At 45.7% G+C, this 16,664-nt stretch overlaps 1 protein-coding gene across 1 annotated transcript in view; it reads right to left on the reverse strand.

Moving 5' to 3' along the window:
• The window catches only part of TAF4B (TATA-box binding protein associated factor 4b), a 167,913-nt gene extending 152,644 nt beyond the window's left edge, over positions 1–15,269 (reverse strand). Inside the window, exon 1 of the mRNA XM_003261982.4 lies at positions 14,438–15,269. Within this exon, the coding sequence (XP_003262030.1) occupies positions 14,438–14,780 (343 nt within the window). The 5' untranslated portion in view covers positions 14,781–15,269. The remainder of the gene's footprint in view (positions 1–14,437) is intronic.
• Positions 15,270–16,664: the final 1,395 nt, after the last annotated feature.

A 16,664-nucleotide genomic window follows, 5' to 3' on the forward strand; every position in this document is an offset into this window, starting at 1 on the left:
GGATATCACCATCAACCCCACAGAAATACAAACTACCATCAGAGAATACTATAAACACCTCTACGCAAATAAACTAAAAAATCTAGAAGAAATGGATAAATTCGTGGACACATACACCCTCCCAAGACTAAACCAGGAAGAAGCTGAATCCCTGAATAGACCAATAACAGGCTCTGAAATTGAGGTAATAATTAATAGCCTACCAATCAAAAATAGTCCAGGACCAGATGGATTCACAGCCAAATTCTACCAGAGGTACAGAGGGGAGCTGTTACCATTCCTTCTGAAACTATTCCAATCAATAGAAAAAGAGGGAATCCTCCCTAACTCATTTTATGAGGCCAACATCATCGTGATACCAAAGCCTGGCAGAGACCCAACCAAAAAAGAGAATTTCAGACCAATATCCCTGATGACCATCGATACAAAAATCCTCAATAAAATACTGGCAAACTGAATCCAGCAGCACATCAAAAAGCTTTTCCACCACGATCAAGTTGGCTTCATCCCTGGGATGCAAGGCTGGTTCAACATACACAAATCAATAAACATAATCCAGCATATAAACAGAACCAAAGACAAAAACCACATGATTATCTCAATAGATGCAGAAAAGGCCTTTGACAAACTTCCACAGCTCTTCATGCTAAAAACTCTCAATAAGTTAGGTATTGATGGGATGTATCTCAAAATAATAAGAGCTATTTATGATAAACCCACAGCCAGTATCATACTGAATGGGCAAAAACTGGAAGCATTCTCTTTGAAAACTGGCACAAGACAGGGATGCCCTCTCCCACCACTCCTATTCAACATAGTGTTGGAAGTTCTGGCCAGGGCAATCACGCAGGAAAAAGAAATAAAGGGTATTCAATTAGGAAAAGAGGAAGTCAAAATGTCCCTGTTTGCAGATGACATGATTGTATATTTAGAAAACCCCATCATCTCAGCCCAAAATCTCCTTAAGCTGATAAGCAACTTCAGCAAAGTCTCAGGATACAAAACCAATGTGCAAAAATCACAAGCATTCTTATACACCAATAACAGACAAACAGAGAGCCAAATCATGAGTGAACTCCCATTCACAATTGCTTCAAAGAGAATAAAATACCTAGGAATCCAACTTACAAGGGATGTGAAGGACCTCTTCAAAGAGAACTACAAACCATTGCTCAATGAAATAAAAGAGGACACAAACAAATGGAAGAACATTCCATGCTCATGGATAGGGAGAATCAAAATCGTGAAAATGGCCATCCCGCCCAAGGTAATTTACAGATTCAATGCCATCCCCATCAAGCTACCAATGACTTTCTTCACAGAATTGGAAAAAACAACTTTAAAGTTCATATGGAACCAAAAAAGAGCCAGCATTGCCAAGACAATCCTAAGCCAAAAGAACAAGGCTGGAGGCATCACGCTACCTAACTTCAAACTATACTACAAGGCCATAGTAACCAAGACAGCATGGTACTGGTACCGAAACACAGATATAGACCAATGGAACAGAACAGAGCCCTCAGAAATAGTACCACACATCTACAACCATCTGATCTTTGACAAACCTGACAAAAATAAGAAATGGGGAAAGGAGTCCCTATTTAACAAATGGTGCTGGGAAAACTGGCTAGCCATATGTAGAAAGCTGAAACTGGATCCCTTCCTTACACCTTATATAAAACTAATTCAAGATGGATTAAAGACTTAAATGTTAGACCTAAAACCAGAAAAACCCTAGAAGAAAACCTAGGCAATATCATTCAGGACATAGGCATGGGCAAGGACTTCATGACTAAAACACCAAAAGCAATGGCAACAAAAGCCAAAATTGACAAATGGGATCTAATTAAACTAAAGAGCTTCTGCATAGCAAAAGAAACTACCATCAGAGTGAACAGGCAACCTACAGAATGGGAGAAAATTTTTACGATCTACCCATCTGACAAAGGGCTAATATCTAGAATCTACAGAGAACTTACACAAATTTACAAGAAAAAAATAAACGCCATCAAAAAGTGGGCAAAGGATATGAATAGACACTTCTCAAAAGAAGACACTTATGCAGCCAACAGACACATGAAAAAATGCTCATCATCACTGGCCATCAGAGAAGTGCAAATCAAAACCACAATGACATACCTTCTCACACCAGTTAGAATGGTGATCATTAAAAAGTCATGAAACAACAGGTGCTGGAGAGGATATGGAGAAATAGGAACACTTTTACACTGTTGGTGGGAATGTAAACTAGCTGAACCATTGTGGAAGACAGTGTGGCAATTCCTCAAGGATCTAGAACTAGAAAGACCATTTGACCCAGCCATCCCATTACTGGGTATATACCCAAAGGATTATAAATCATGCTGCTATAAAAACACATGCATGCGTATGTTTATTGCGGCACTATTCACAATAACAAAGACTTGGAACCAACCAAATGTCCATCAATGATAGACTGGATTAAGAAAATGTGGCACATATACACCATGGAATACTATGCAGCCATAAAAAAGGATGAGTTCATGTCCTTTGTACGGACATGGATGAAGCTGGAAACCATCATTCTCAGCAAACTATCGTAAGGACAAAAAACCAAACACCGCATGTTCTCACTCACAGGTGGGAATTGAACAATGAGAACACTTGGACACAGGGTGGGGAACATCACACACTGGGGCCTGTGGTGGGGTGGGAGGAGGGGGGAGGGATAGCGTTAGGAGATATACCTAATGTAAATGACTAGTTAATGGGTGCAGCACACCAACATGGCACATGTATACATATGTAACAAACCTGCACATTGTGCACATGTACCCTAGAACTTAAAGTATAATTTTAAAAAATAAATAAGGTATAAATATTAGTTCATTACTTATAATAAATAAATAAATAAATTTCAGGACTCTGTTCCCTTCTTTAGGCACCCGGGATCACCAATCAGACATAATTTTGCCCAAAGCCCCATCACAGAGGGGGGACTATCTGGAATTTTAGGATCCCTCCTCAGACTAGCAGGCCTAACAAAGGCTACTCCCGAAGCTAGGATATGGGGAGCCTCAGAAATTATATCCTTCCTATTCGTATGATAAGAAGTGAGGACAAAAGGCATCACTCTTCCAACCCTGGAGATCCCTTCCCTCCCTCAGGGTATGGCCCTCCACTCCATTTTGAGGCACATCATCTTTATCGGACAAGAATAAGGTCCTAATACCAACAGGAGAAAATGCTTAGGACTCTAACAGGTTTTTGAAAATGCGTCAATCAGGCCCACTAAATCCGATTTTTCTTGGTTCTCTTTGTGGGCTAAGAGGAAAGGCAAAGGTACAGGTTTTCGAGAATGCGTCAGTAAGGGCCACTAAATCTGACATTCCTTGGTCCTCTTTGTGGTCTAGGAGGAAAACTATTGTTTCCACTGCTGCTTCGGTGAGCCCAACTATTCCGAACAGCAGGGTCCAGGGACCGCTGCAGGTTCTTTGGCAGAGGGAAAAAACCACAGTCGGTTTTCCCTTTCTGATGGGAAACGCTCGGGCATCAACAGGCTCACCCTTGAAATGTATCCTAAGCCATTGGGACCAATTTGACCCAAAAACCCTGAAAAAGAAGCAGCTTATTTTTTCTGCACTACGGCCTGGCCCCAATATTCTCTCTCTGATGGGGAAAAATGGCCAACTGAGGGAAGTATAAATTACAATACTATTCTGCAGCTTGACCGTTTCTGTAAGAGGGAAGGCAAATGGAGTGAAATATCTTACATCCAAGCTTTCTTTTCATTGAAGGATAATTCACAACTATGCAAAGCTTGCAATCTACATCCCACAGGAGGACCTCTCAGCTTACCTCCATATCCTAGCTTCCCTACAGCTCCCCTTCCTATTAATGATAAGCCTCCTCTAATCTCTCCCACCCAGAAGGAAACAAGCAAGAAATCTCCAAGGGACCATAAAAACCCCCAGGCTATCAGTTATGTCCCCTTCAAGCTGTAGGGGAAGGGAAATTTGGCCCAACCTGGATACGTGTCCCTTCTCCCTCTCTGATTTAAAGCAGATCAAGGTAGACCTGGGGAAGTTTTCAGATAATCCTGATAGGTATACAGATGTCCTACAGGGTCTAGGGCAAACCTTCAACCTCACTTAGAGAGATGTCTTGCTATTGTTAGATCAAACCCTGGCCTTTAATGAGAAGAATGTGGCTTTAGCTGCAGCCCAAGAGTTTGGAGATACCTGGTCTCTTAGTCAAGTAAATGACAGAATAACAGCCAAAGAAAGGGACAAATTCACTACCGGTCAGCAAGCCATCCCCAGTATGGATCCCCACTGGGACCCAGACTCAGATCATGGGGACTGGAGTCACAAACATCTGTTGACCTGTGTTCTAGAAGGACTAAGGAGAATTAGGAAAAAGCCCATGAATTATTCAATGATGTCCACCATAACTCAGGGAAAGGAAGAAAATCTTACTGCCTTCCTCGAGCGACTATGGGAGGCCTTAAGAAAATATACTCCCCTGTCACCCGACTCCCTCGAGGGTTAATTGATCCTCAAAGATAAGTTTATTATGCAATCAGCTGCAGATATCAGGAGAAAGCTCTAAAAGCGAGCCCTGGGCCCTGAACAAAATCTGGAGGCATTATTAAACCTGGCAACCTCAGTGTTCTATAATAGGGACCAAGAGGAACAGGACGAAAAGGAGAGGAAAAGCAAGATAAGAGAAAGGCCGCAGCCTTAGTCATGGCCCTTAGACAAACAAACCTTGATGGTTCAGAGAGGACAGAAAATGGAGGAGTGCAATAACCCGGTAGGGCTTGTTATCAGTGCGGTTTGCAAGGACACTTTAAAAAAAAGACTGTCCAATGAGAAACAAGCCGCCCCCTCACCCGTGTCCACTATGCCAAGGCAATCCCTGGAAGGCACACTGCCCTAGAAAACAAAGGTTCTCTGAGCCAGAGGCCCCCAACCAGATGATCCAACAACAGGACTGAGGGTGCTCAGGGCAAGCACCAGCTCATGTCATCATCCTCACTGAGCCCCGGGTAAGTTTAACCATTGAGGGCCAGAAAATTGACTTCCTCCTGGTCACCAGCGCGGCCTTCTCAGTGTTAATCTCCTGCCCCAGACAGCCGTCCTCAAGGTCCGTTACCATCCAAGGAACCCTGGGACAGCCTGTAACCAGGTATTTCTCCCACCTCCTCAGTTGTAATTGGGAGACTTTGCTCTTTTCACATGCCTTTCTTGTTATGCCTGAAAGTCCCACACCCTCATTAGGGAGGGAGATATTAGCCAAAGCTGGAGTTATTATTTGCATGAATATGAGGAACAAGTTACCCATTTGTCGTCCCCTAGTTGAGGAGGGAATCAACCCTGAAGTCTGGGCACTGGAAGGACAAAAAATGCCCACCCAGTCCAAATCAGGCTAAAAGACCCCACCACTTTTCCTTATCAAAGGCAATATCCCTTAAGGCCTGAAGCTCTTAAAAGATTAAAGGATATTGTTAGACATTTAAAAGCTCAAGGCTTAGTAAGAAAATGCAGCAGTCCCTGCAACACCCCAATTCTAGGAGTACAGAAACTGAACAGTCAGTGGAGACTGGTGCAAGATCTTAGACTCATCAATGAGGCAGTAATTCCTCTATATCCAGTTGTACCCAACTCCTATACCCTGCTCTCTCAAATACCAGAAGCAGAACGGTTCACTGCTCTGGACCCCAAGGATGCCTGCTTCTGCATCCCCCTGCACTCTGTTTCTCTTTGCCTTTGAGGATCCCACAGACCACACATCCCACATCGACAGTCTTGCCTCAAGGGTTTAGGGATAGCCCTCATCTGTTTGATCAGCCACTGGCCCAAGATCTAGGCCACTTCTCAAGTCCAGGCACTCTGGTCCTTCAGTATGTGGATGATTTACTTTTGGATACCAGTTTGGAAGCCTCATGCCAGCAGGCTACTCTAGATCTCTTGAACTTTCTAGCTAATCAAGGGTACAACCCGTCTAAATTGAAGGCCCATCTCTGCCTGCAAGTCAAATATCTACGCCTAATCTTAGCCAGAGGAACCAGGGCCCTCAGCAAGGAACAAATACAACCTATACTGGCTTATCCTTGCCCTATGACATTAAAACAGTTGCGGGGGTTCCTTGGGATCACCAGCTTTTGCCAACTATGGATCCCCGGCTACAGCAAGATGGCCAGGCCACTCTATACGCTAATCAAGGAGACCCAGAGGGCAAATACTGTATCTAGTAGAATGGGAACCAGAGGCAAAAACAGCCTTCAAAACCTTAAAGCAGGCCCTAGTACAAGCTCCAGCCTTAAGCCTCCCCACAGGACAAAACTTCTCTTCATATGCCACAGAGAGTGGGAATACCTCTTGGAGCAAATTCAAACTCATGCGACAAGCCCATAACCAGTGGCATACCTAAGTAAGGAAATTGATGTAGTAGTAAAAGACTGGCCTCACTGTTTACGGGTAGTTGCAGCGGTGGCCATCTTAGTATCAGAGGCTATCAAAATAATACAAGGAAAGGATCTCACTGTCTGGACTACTCAGGATGTAAATGGCATACTAGGTGCCAAAGGAAGTTTATGGCTATCAGACAACCGCCTGCTTAGACACCAGGCGCTACTCCTTAACGGACCGGGGCTTCAAATATGTACGTGTGCAGTCCTCAACCCTGCTACTTTTCTCCCAGAGGATGGAGAACCAATCGAGCATGACTGCCAACAAATTGTGGCCCAGACTTATGCCGCCCAAGAGGATCTCTTAGAAGTTCCCTTAGCTAATCCTGATCTTAACCTATATATCGACGGAAGTCCATTTGTGGAGAATGGGATACAAAGGGCAGCTTATGCCATAGTTAGTGATGTAAAAGTACTTGAAAGTAAGCCTCTTCCCCCAGGGACCAGCACCCAGTTAGCAGAACTAGTGGCACTTACCCGAGCCTTAGAACTGGGAAAGGAAAAAAGACTAAATGTGTATACAGATAGCAAGTATGCTTATCTAATCCTACATGCCCATGCAGCAATATGGAAAGAAAGGGAGTTCTTAACCTCTGGGAGAACCCCCATTAAATACCTCAAGGAAATCATGAAGTTACTGCACACAGTGCAAAAACCCAAGGAGGTGGCAGTCTTACACTGCCAAAGCCATCAAAAAGATGAAGGAGAAAAGGCAGAAGAAAACCATCGGGCAGACACTGAGGCCAAATTGCTGCCAGGCGGAACCTCCCATTAGGAATACCTATGGAAGGACCCTTGGTATGGAACGACTCTCTCCAAGAGATTAACCCCCAGTATTCCCTGACTGAAACAGAATGGGGACTTTCACAGGGGCATATGTTTCTCCCCTTGGGGTGGTTAACAACAGAAGAGAGAAAGGTACTCATACCCAAAGTCAGCCAGTGGAAAATACTTAAGACCCTCCACCAAACTTTTCATATAGGTATTGAGAACACTCATCAAATGGCCATATCCCTATTTACAGGGCCAAATCTCCTCCAGACCATCCAGCAAGTAGTCAAAGCCTGTGAAGTGTGCCAAAGGAATAATCCCTTGGTCCATCGTAAGGCCTCTCTGGGGGAACAAAGAATAGGGCACTATCCCAGAGAGGACTGGCAGTTAGACTTCACCCATATGCCTAAGTCAAGGGGATTTCAATACTTGTTGGTCTGTGTTCATATCTTTATAAATTGGATAGAAGCCTTCCCCTGCAAAACAGAGAAGGCTGAGGAAGTGGTTGAAGTCCTAATTCATGAAATAATTCAAGAGCAAGGAAAAGCCCATACACAGTCCATACACAGCTTACAGACCCCTGTAACTACGAATACCGTCTTAACTTTCCAAGCCCCTTTATGCATCCAGAGCAACCTGTTATCAGGCCTGCCCCTGGGGCACCTACTATCCCATCAGCGTAATTACACCCTACAACTTCAAGCCCCAACTAATCATAGTAACTTCTGAGTCACCCAAACAGCTCCATTCAGACGGCTTGTCTGCTTCTCAGGACCTCCAAAAATCATCACTTCCTCCCTGCTTGACAAACAGTCCAGGTTTTGTAACGGCAAACATAGTCCCTGCATGACCATTCACCTCTGGACCCCCTGCAGCAGTGCCCCCACTGCTAGTGAATGCCTTCTCATCCCCTCTTTCAATTACTTTCTTAAATGCTTCCTAGTAGATACAAAACGGTTTTTTCTCCAATGGGAAAATAGAACACAGAGAGCCACTCAGTTTGCTCCCAACACCCCTTTCCAGCTGCTCACCAGAGCTACCTTGGCAAGTAGTTTAGGAGCATGGGAAAATGAAAACAACAAATTCACACACCTTTTTAACATACACAACCACTTCTGCCCACCCAGCCAAGCCATATTCTTCTTATGTGGAACTTCAACCTATATCTGCCTTCCCACCAACTAGACAGGCACCTGCACCTTAGTCTTCCTAAGTCCTAACATTGACATTGCCCCAGGAAATCAGACCCTATCAGTGCCCCTCAAAGCTCAAGTCCATCAGCACAGGGCCATACAACTAATACCGCTACTTATAGGGTTAGGAATGGCCACCGCTACAGGAACCAGAATAGCCACTTTATCTACTTCATTATCCTACTACCACACACTCTCAAAGGATTTCTCAGACAGTTTGCAAGAAATAACAAAACCTATCCTTACTCTACAATCCCAAATAGACTGGCAGCAGTGACTCTCCAAAACCACGAGGCCTAGACCTCCTCACTGCTGAGAAAGGAGGACTCTGCACCTTCTTAGGGGAAGAGTGTTGCTTTTATACTAACCAGTCAGGGATAGTACGAGATGCCACCGGGCGTTTATAGGAAAAGGCTTCTGAAATCAGACAATGCCTTTCAAACTCATCCCAACCTCTGAAGTTGGGCGACATGGCTTCACCCCTTTCTAGGTCCTGTGACAGCCATCTTGCTATTACTCGCCTTTGGGCCCTGTGTTTTTAACCTCCTTGTCAAATTTGTTTCCTCCAGGATCAAGGCCATCAAGCTACAGATGGTCTTACAAATGACACCCCAAATGAGTTCAACTCACAACTTCTACTGAGGACCCCTGGACCAACCCACTGGCCCTTTGACTGGACTAGAGAGTTCACCTCCAGAGGACACTACAACTGCAGGGCCCCTTCTTCGCCACTATCCAGCAAGAAGTAACTAGAGCAGTCATCACCCAATTCCCAACAACAGCTGGGGTGTCCTGTTTGGGGGGGGGAGGGGGAGGGGGGAGTGGGGGGGGCGTTGAGAGATGAAGCCAGCAGGACTTCCTGGGTTGAGTGCGGACTTGGAGAACTTCTCTGTCTTACAAGAGGATTGTAAAATGCACCAATCAGCACTCTGTAAAAACACACCAATCAGTGCTCTGTAGCTAGCAAGAAGATTCTAAAATGCATCAACCAGCGCTCTGTAAAATACACCAATCAGAACTCTGTAAAATGCACCAATCAGCACTCTGTAAAACGCACCAATCAGCAGGATCCTAAAAGTAGCCAATCGCAGGGAGAACTGAAAAAAGGGCACTCTGATAGGAAAGAAACAGAACATGGGAGGTGCCAATAAGGGGATAAAAGCTGGCCACTCCAGCCAGCAGCAGCAACCTGCTCGGGTCCCCTTCCCCACTGTGGAAGCTTTGTTCTTTTGCTCTTCACAATAAACCTTGCTACTGCTCACTCTTTGGGTCTGTGCCATCTTTAAGAACTGTAACACTCACCGCCAAGGTCACGGCTTCATTCTTGAAGTCAGCAAGACCACAAACCCACCAGAAGGAACCAACTCCGGACACACTAACACTTAAAAGACACAATAGGCAGGGCACAGTGGCTCATGCCTGTCGTCTCAGCACTTTGGGAGGCTGAGATCAGCAGATCACTTGAGGCCAGGAGTTCAAAGATTAGCCTGGCCAACATAGCAAAACCCTGTCTCTATTAAAAAGAAAAAAATTGGCTTGGTGTGGTGGCACACACCTGTAATCCCAGCTACTTGGAGGCTGAGACGTGAGAATTGTTTGAACCCAGGAGGCAGAGGTTGCAGTGAGCTGAGATCATGCCACTGTACTCCAACCTGGGCAACAGAGTGAGACTCTGTCTCCAAAAAAAAAAAAAAAAAACAAGCAGCCAGGTGGCTCACTTCTGTAATCCCAGCATTTTGGGAGGCCAAGGCGGGTGGATCACCTGAGGTCGGGAGTTCAAGACCAGCCTGACCAACATGGAGAAACCTCATCTCTACTAAAAACACAACAAAAATTAGCCAAGCGTGGTGACGCATGCCTGTAATCCCAGGTACTCGGGAGGCTGAGACAGGACAATCGCTTGAACCCCAGAGGCAGAGGTTGTGGTGAGCCAAGATTGCACCACTGCACTCCAGCCTGGGCAACAAGAGCAAAATCCGTCAAGAAAAAAAAGAAAAAAAAAAAAGGAAAACAACACACCACAAGTTTGTTAATTACTTTGAAGTGGAAATTACATTTTAGTGATTTTCACATGAACATATACTGCTTTTCTAAGTAGAATAAGCAAAGAAATCAAAACTCAACACACTGATATGTGTGATGACCCTCAGAATCCCTTAGGGGCTGCAGCCCTATTGCCCCCTACTCTCTCCATATATGCCTACATTCAAATACTTAAGCGCCTTCGTGTGCAACTTACTAAGCCCTGAGGATAATAGTGACATAGAGTCCCTGCTTACAGAAGCAGGGACTTGTAATCAAAAAGGACCTTGTAATCAAAAAGAAAACAAAGTGTGGGAGTACTATGAGGGTGAAAGCATGGCACCCAAATGGAAACACGTAACAGGAGAACCCCTCGCCTTGAGGAAGAGCCGCAGGAGAGGAGCACCAGCACTTTCTCCTGTGGGCTGACTACCGACAGAATAACACCATGGCCACTATCACTTTACACTGACTCTACAGTCTGAAAATCAAACAGTGGATGGTGTATGGTGAACACTGAAAAGAATACCCCTCATTTCACGAAGCCCAGCAGCACTCTGACAACTGTGGAAGTGATGATCATGTACACTGTATCCCTTTGATAAAGCCAGAGTGGAAACAAAGAACTTATCCAAGGACTGGATCAAGAAGATGGGAAAGGAGATGCAAATTCTATGCCCTGTCTCAGCATGAAAACAGGTTGATGAAAAGGGACCTCACTGCTTCATAAGCAACTTTCACACTTTTGTACAGTATGACTGTCATGCAGAATTTATCCCAGTTTATGACCTAAACGAAGGAATCAAGTCCTTGCTTATCATTCTCAAACAGGTGATAGACAAGATGAAGAATATCAAGAAGAGAAAGAACCACAGTTCAGCCTAAAACCCCACATGTTCACAAAAGACTGAAGAAATTACTGAAAACCTTTTATTACTATTTCCTAAAATACCCTCTTGTGCATGCTTTTTATTTCCAGCTCCTGCTCCCTAGAAAAACCTGTGGTGCATAAAAATATATATATTTTAAACCAGTTCTGTTCACAGATGAAACTCTGAAGTAAAGAGAATCAAATACTTACTATGTTGAAAAATGAAGAACTGATATATATAAGCACCCTTGTGTAATCAAGCGCTAATTCTTGGTATGCAAAGGAAATAGTACAAGATTCAGGCCAGCACAGTGGCTAACGCCTGTAATCCCAGCACTCTGAGAGGCCAAAGCAGGCGGATCACTTGAGGTCAGGAGTTCAAGACCAGCCTGGCCAACATGGTGAAACCCCATCTCTACTAAAAATACAAAAATTAGCTGAGCGTGGTGGCGTGTGCCTGTAATCCCAGCTACTCGGGAGGCTGAGACGGGAGAATTGCTTGAACCTGGGAGGCGGAGGTTGCAGTGAGCTGAGATCATGCCACTGCACTTCAGCCTGGGCAACAGGGTGACACTCCGTCTCAGAGAAAAAAAAAAAAGAAAGAAAGAAAGAAAAGAAATAGTACAAGATTCATAACCTTTGTAAAAAGTTACTTTAATCAGTGTTTCCATTTCATTCTTCAACTGTTGGTTATCTTATTCTGCCCAATAAAAGCACAGATGTAGTTAGTACACCCTTCTGCCACACGTCAGCAGAAAATTCCCAAAAGCAAATCCCCACTTCCTCTATAACGACCAATTCCTAAAGACAAATTATCTTCTCTCTCTCTTTTGTAGGGGTTTCTCAGAGGTAAATAGGATGCAATGTTTTAATACAGTGCTATGAACATAATTAGACTATGGTCCTAGTTTGCTATTATTTAACTCTGGCAAGTTTCAGTTTTGGTTCCTTGGTATATAAAATGAAAGACTGGAATCTAAAGTTCTCTGAATCACCTTTCAGTACTGACACTCAATGAGGCATACCGTACACATACAAGTAAAAAAATAAGCAAAGCGTTGTGGAAAGAATAAACAGACCTGAGCTAAAACTCCCCTGACACCTATGGGTTGCCTGGCATTGGACAAATTATTTACTCTTAGAGACCTCTTTCCTTATGTGCTGCCTGCCTATTATGACCAACAAATAAAAGAATATAAATAATTTGTTAAAAGTGCTTAGCATGATAAGGCCCCAATCCTCCAGTACGTGATTCATTCTCACTTACCAGCAAGTTTTCACTCTTGACAGTTCTTTCTTTAGGGGGTTGGGGAGGGATGGAGAGGGACAGAATCTCGCTCTGTTGCCCAGGCTGGAGTGCAGTGGCAAGATATCTTGGCTTACTGCAACCTCCACCTCCCGGGTTCAAGAGATTCTCGTGCCTTAGCCTCTCGGACAGTTCTTTCTTAATACTTTTTTTTTTTTTTGACTATTTATAAACAAACTTCAGTGACTAGACAGGATTTACGGTTTAACAAATTAGGGGGTAATTTCATTCTAACACATTCAGAACTACTTTATAAACATATATGCAGAGTAACAACTCAGAATAACAATTTAGAACTGCTAAATACTGTATTTGGTGCTGCACACTGCCGTAACACTGCCTTAACAATTTTACATACCTTGTATACCATATAAAACTGAAACAGAACTTCATAAAAAGTGAAATCTATCCACAACGTGTATGACTAACTACAACATTAGATACAAAAAGGGCCCCTGGGCCGGGCGCGGTGGCTCACGCTTGTAATCCCAGCACTTTGGGAGGCCGAGGCGGGCGGATCACGAGGTCAGGAGATTGAGACCACGGTGAAACCCCGTCTCTACTAAAAAATACAAAAAATTAGCCGGGCGTGGTGGCGGGCGCCTGTAGTCCCAGCTACACGGAGAGGCTGAGGCAGGAGAATGGCGTGAATCCGGGAGGCGGAGCTTGCAGTGAGCCGAGATTGCGCCACTGCACTCCAGCCTGGGCGACAGAGCGAGACTCCGTCTCAAAAAAAAAAAAAAAAAAAAAAAAAAAGGGGCCCCTGTCATTTTCTTAGGGGATATAGAATCTTTTGAATCAATGCTTCCCCTTTTTTACCATCTTTGCAGTTCACAGTTCCAATTACTGCTAAACAAAATTAATAGAAGGCAAATTCCAAGAGACTTTCAGTAAACAAAGGCTGAACACCCCAAAATCATTCAGCATATTTACAATATGTAAATTATCACAAACCAAAACCTTTATACAAATCATGAAATACAGCCCAATAGAGTAAAAAGCCCTAGGATAGAAAGTAGTGAAAGACTCATTAACAGTAGCGTTGACACATGGCTTCAATTGCAACTGTAACACTTGCATGACTGATCTGTTTGTCAAATGTGGCACGTGTTCTCAGTCAGGGGTTCTGCTAATTGAAAGTTAGAATCATAAGACATTTAAAGATTGTGCAGGAACAGCATTATTCGTACTTGGTACTAGAAAGCAGTAAACCTATTCTGACTTGGTTAAATTTAAAAATCTCTTTCAGTTGTAATAACACAAGAACTTCACTGTTAAGCCGTGCGCGGTGGTTCACACCTGTAATCCCAGCACTTTGGGAGGCCAAGGCGGGAGGATGGATTGGGCCCAGGAGTTCGAGGTTCCAGTGAGCCGTGATCGTGTCACTGCACTCCAGACTGGGCGACAGAGCGAAACCACACCTCATTCGTTCATTCATTCATAATTAATAAAATAAGTACAACGCACTTCTACATAATCTAAGCATATGGAAATCCACGGTAGAAACTGGTCCATCCTCTACATGGAAATTAACTTCAGCTATATCATCTCCCCCACTTAAGAGCCAGTGCCCGAAAGCACCCCCGCCCCGAATACGCTGATGGAGCTTTTTACTGTGTCACTTAGGTGAAAAGATTCTTACCTTAAATATGAAAAGAAAAACTATGCAGTAATGACGCAAAAAGAATATGTTAACTGTAAAGTCAAGATTATGAAAGGTTCCCGTGGCTCAGAGGTTTTTTTAGGAGCAATCTGGGGCTGCGACTTTTCCCGTCGCCGCCAGCTGGACCGACAGACGAGGCTGGAAAGGGTGATCAACATACCTGGAGGAAGCTGCAAATTAGCAGGAAACTGGATTGTCGTGGTGTTGGGGGCTTTCACGGCGACTATCTGAGGAGCAGGCAGCCTAGGGCCGCTGCTGAGTTTAGGAGGGGCGCTGACCGGAGCCACTTTGGTCACCAGGGTCCCCACGGGGGACCGCAAGGGCTGGGACGCCGTGGGCTCCACGCAGACGCTGACAGGAGCCTTAGTCACGGCGCCCAGGGCCACCGGAGTGCTCTCCACCCGCACCGGCAGCGCCCCGGCTGGGGCCATGGTCACGGTCCCCGAGGCGCTCACAGTAGCCGGGGGAGCGGCGCCGGCGGGTTCGGTGAGGCCGGCGGGCATCCCCCAGGGGCTCAGCGGCAGCTGCGGCGCTGCGGTTCCGGGAGCAGAGGGGAGGGGAGGCTTGGCGCGCGGCAGCCGACTCTGGTGCGGTTCGGGCTCCACAGCATCGCTGGGGAGAGGCGCGGGGGCCGCAGCAGCTAAGTCAGTGACGGGCGCCGGCTGCACCGCAGGACACGCACGTCCCGGACCTTTCTCCCGTCCGCGCGAGCCTGGACTGCCCCCGGAGCGACACCCGCCCGACCTCTCGCAGCTTCCTCAGCGGCGCTCACACGTGCGCTGCCTCAGCCCGGCGCCTCAGGCTCGGGTCCCGCTGCGGGGGAGCCTGGACGTGCGGCTCCCGGAAGGTCGTCGCTCACACCTCGAGCCTAACTGTGCAGCTGCTCCCCCGCCAGAAATTTCAAAACTACGAACCCGTAGCGCCCACAGCCCCCTACGCGCGCTTGGCACGGCCCCACCGCGCGGCCACGCCAGCCATGTTTATATAGCCACGCGGAGACCTCGCGCACGCGCCCAGGCCGCCGCCGCCGCCCCGGGTTTCCCCGGGATCCGGCCGCGTGATTGGCCAAGGAGCGGAGCCGCGTCCGTGACGTCACTGGGGACGGCTCCAGGGAGCGTTAAAATCTTCCCCAGAATCGCCAGCAAGGAGGGGCGATGCCAGAAACCTATCACGTGGGAGGGGCAAGCTGCACTTGGAAAAGTGCAGCATCCGTGTTCCTCTCCTTGTGTCCCCCGTAGTGTGTTCCTCGAAAAGCCAGGACTAGACTATCTCCAGGATTCTATTTTTTAAGGAGAAAATGGGGAGGACTGATTTCCGAGAAGAGTGACTCAATAAGAATTCAATCAAGCATTTTCACTGTTTTTCTCTGCTGTCTTCACACTGAAGCGTTGCTAAAATTAGCAGTTAGAATTGACATTGTAAAAATTAAAATGGTGTATAGTTTTATAGTCTGTGAGATGTGCCTATTTTCATATTTTAGAGTTAAACTGCCTAAAATCTTAAATGGAAAATCGTTTCTTCTTTGGTGCTGCTATAGGTGTCTCTATCACCTCTAAACATTAAAATTGTATGTCTGTCTTCTTCAAAACTTAATGCCTTTTGATATCTATATAATTAGATTCTAGCACTTAGATATTAAGTGCGATCCTAGATATTATCTGGATAAATAAAAGGTGTTGAGTGAATCGATATGAAAAAACTTGGCTCTTGGCCGGGCGCGGTGGCTCAAGCCTGTAATCCCAGCACTTTGGGAGGCCAAGGCGGGCGGATCACGAGGTCAGGAGATCGAGACCATCCTGGCTAACACGGTGAAACCCCGTCTCTACTAAAAATACAAAAAATTAGCCGGGCGTGTTGGCGGGCGCCTGTAGTCCCAGCTACTCGGGAGGCTGAGGCAGGAGAATGGCGTGAACCCGGGAGGCGGAGCTCGCAGTGAGCCGAGATCGCGCCACTGCACTCCAGCCCGGGAGACAGAGCAAGACTCCGTCTCAAAAAAAAAAAAAAAAAAAAAAATTTCAAGCTAAAGTTATAATATTGCATGTTTTTAGGAACCAACACTGCACTGAAAGACGATTTTACAAGCAGGCAGATGCTATGATCTGAATGTTGTGGTGTTTTGTTTTGTTTTGTTTGGGAAACAGGATCTAACTCTGTCACCCAGGCTGGAGTGCAGTGGCACCATTGGCTCATTGCAGCCTCCACCTCCAGGGCTCAAGTGATCCTCCTACCCTCCTACCTCAGACTCCCGAGTAGCTGGAACTACAGGAGAGTGGCACTATGCCTTGCAAAAACGGGATCTCGTTATATTGTCCAGGCTGGTCTCCAATTCCTGAGCTCCTGCCTGGGCCTCCCAAAGTGCTAGGGTTATACCCCCAACTAAGTGTTAA

This window comes from Nomascus leucogenys, chromosome 4 (genome assembly GCF_006542625.1).
Source record: "Nomascus leucogenys isolate Asia chromosome 4, Asia_NLE_v1, whole genome shotgun sequence".
Classification (NCBI taxonomy): Eukaryota; Metazoa; Chordata; class Mammalia; order Primates; family Hylobatidae; genus Nomascus; species Nomascus leucogenys.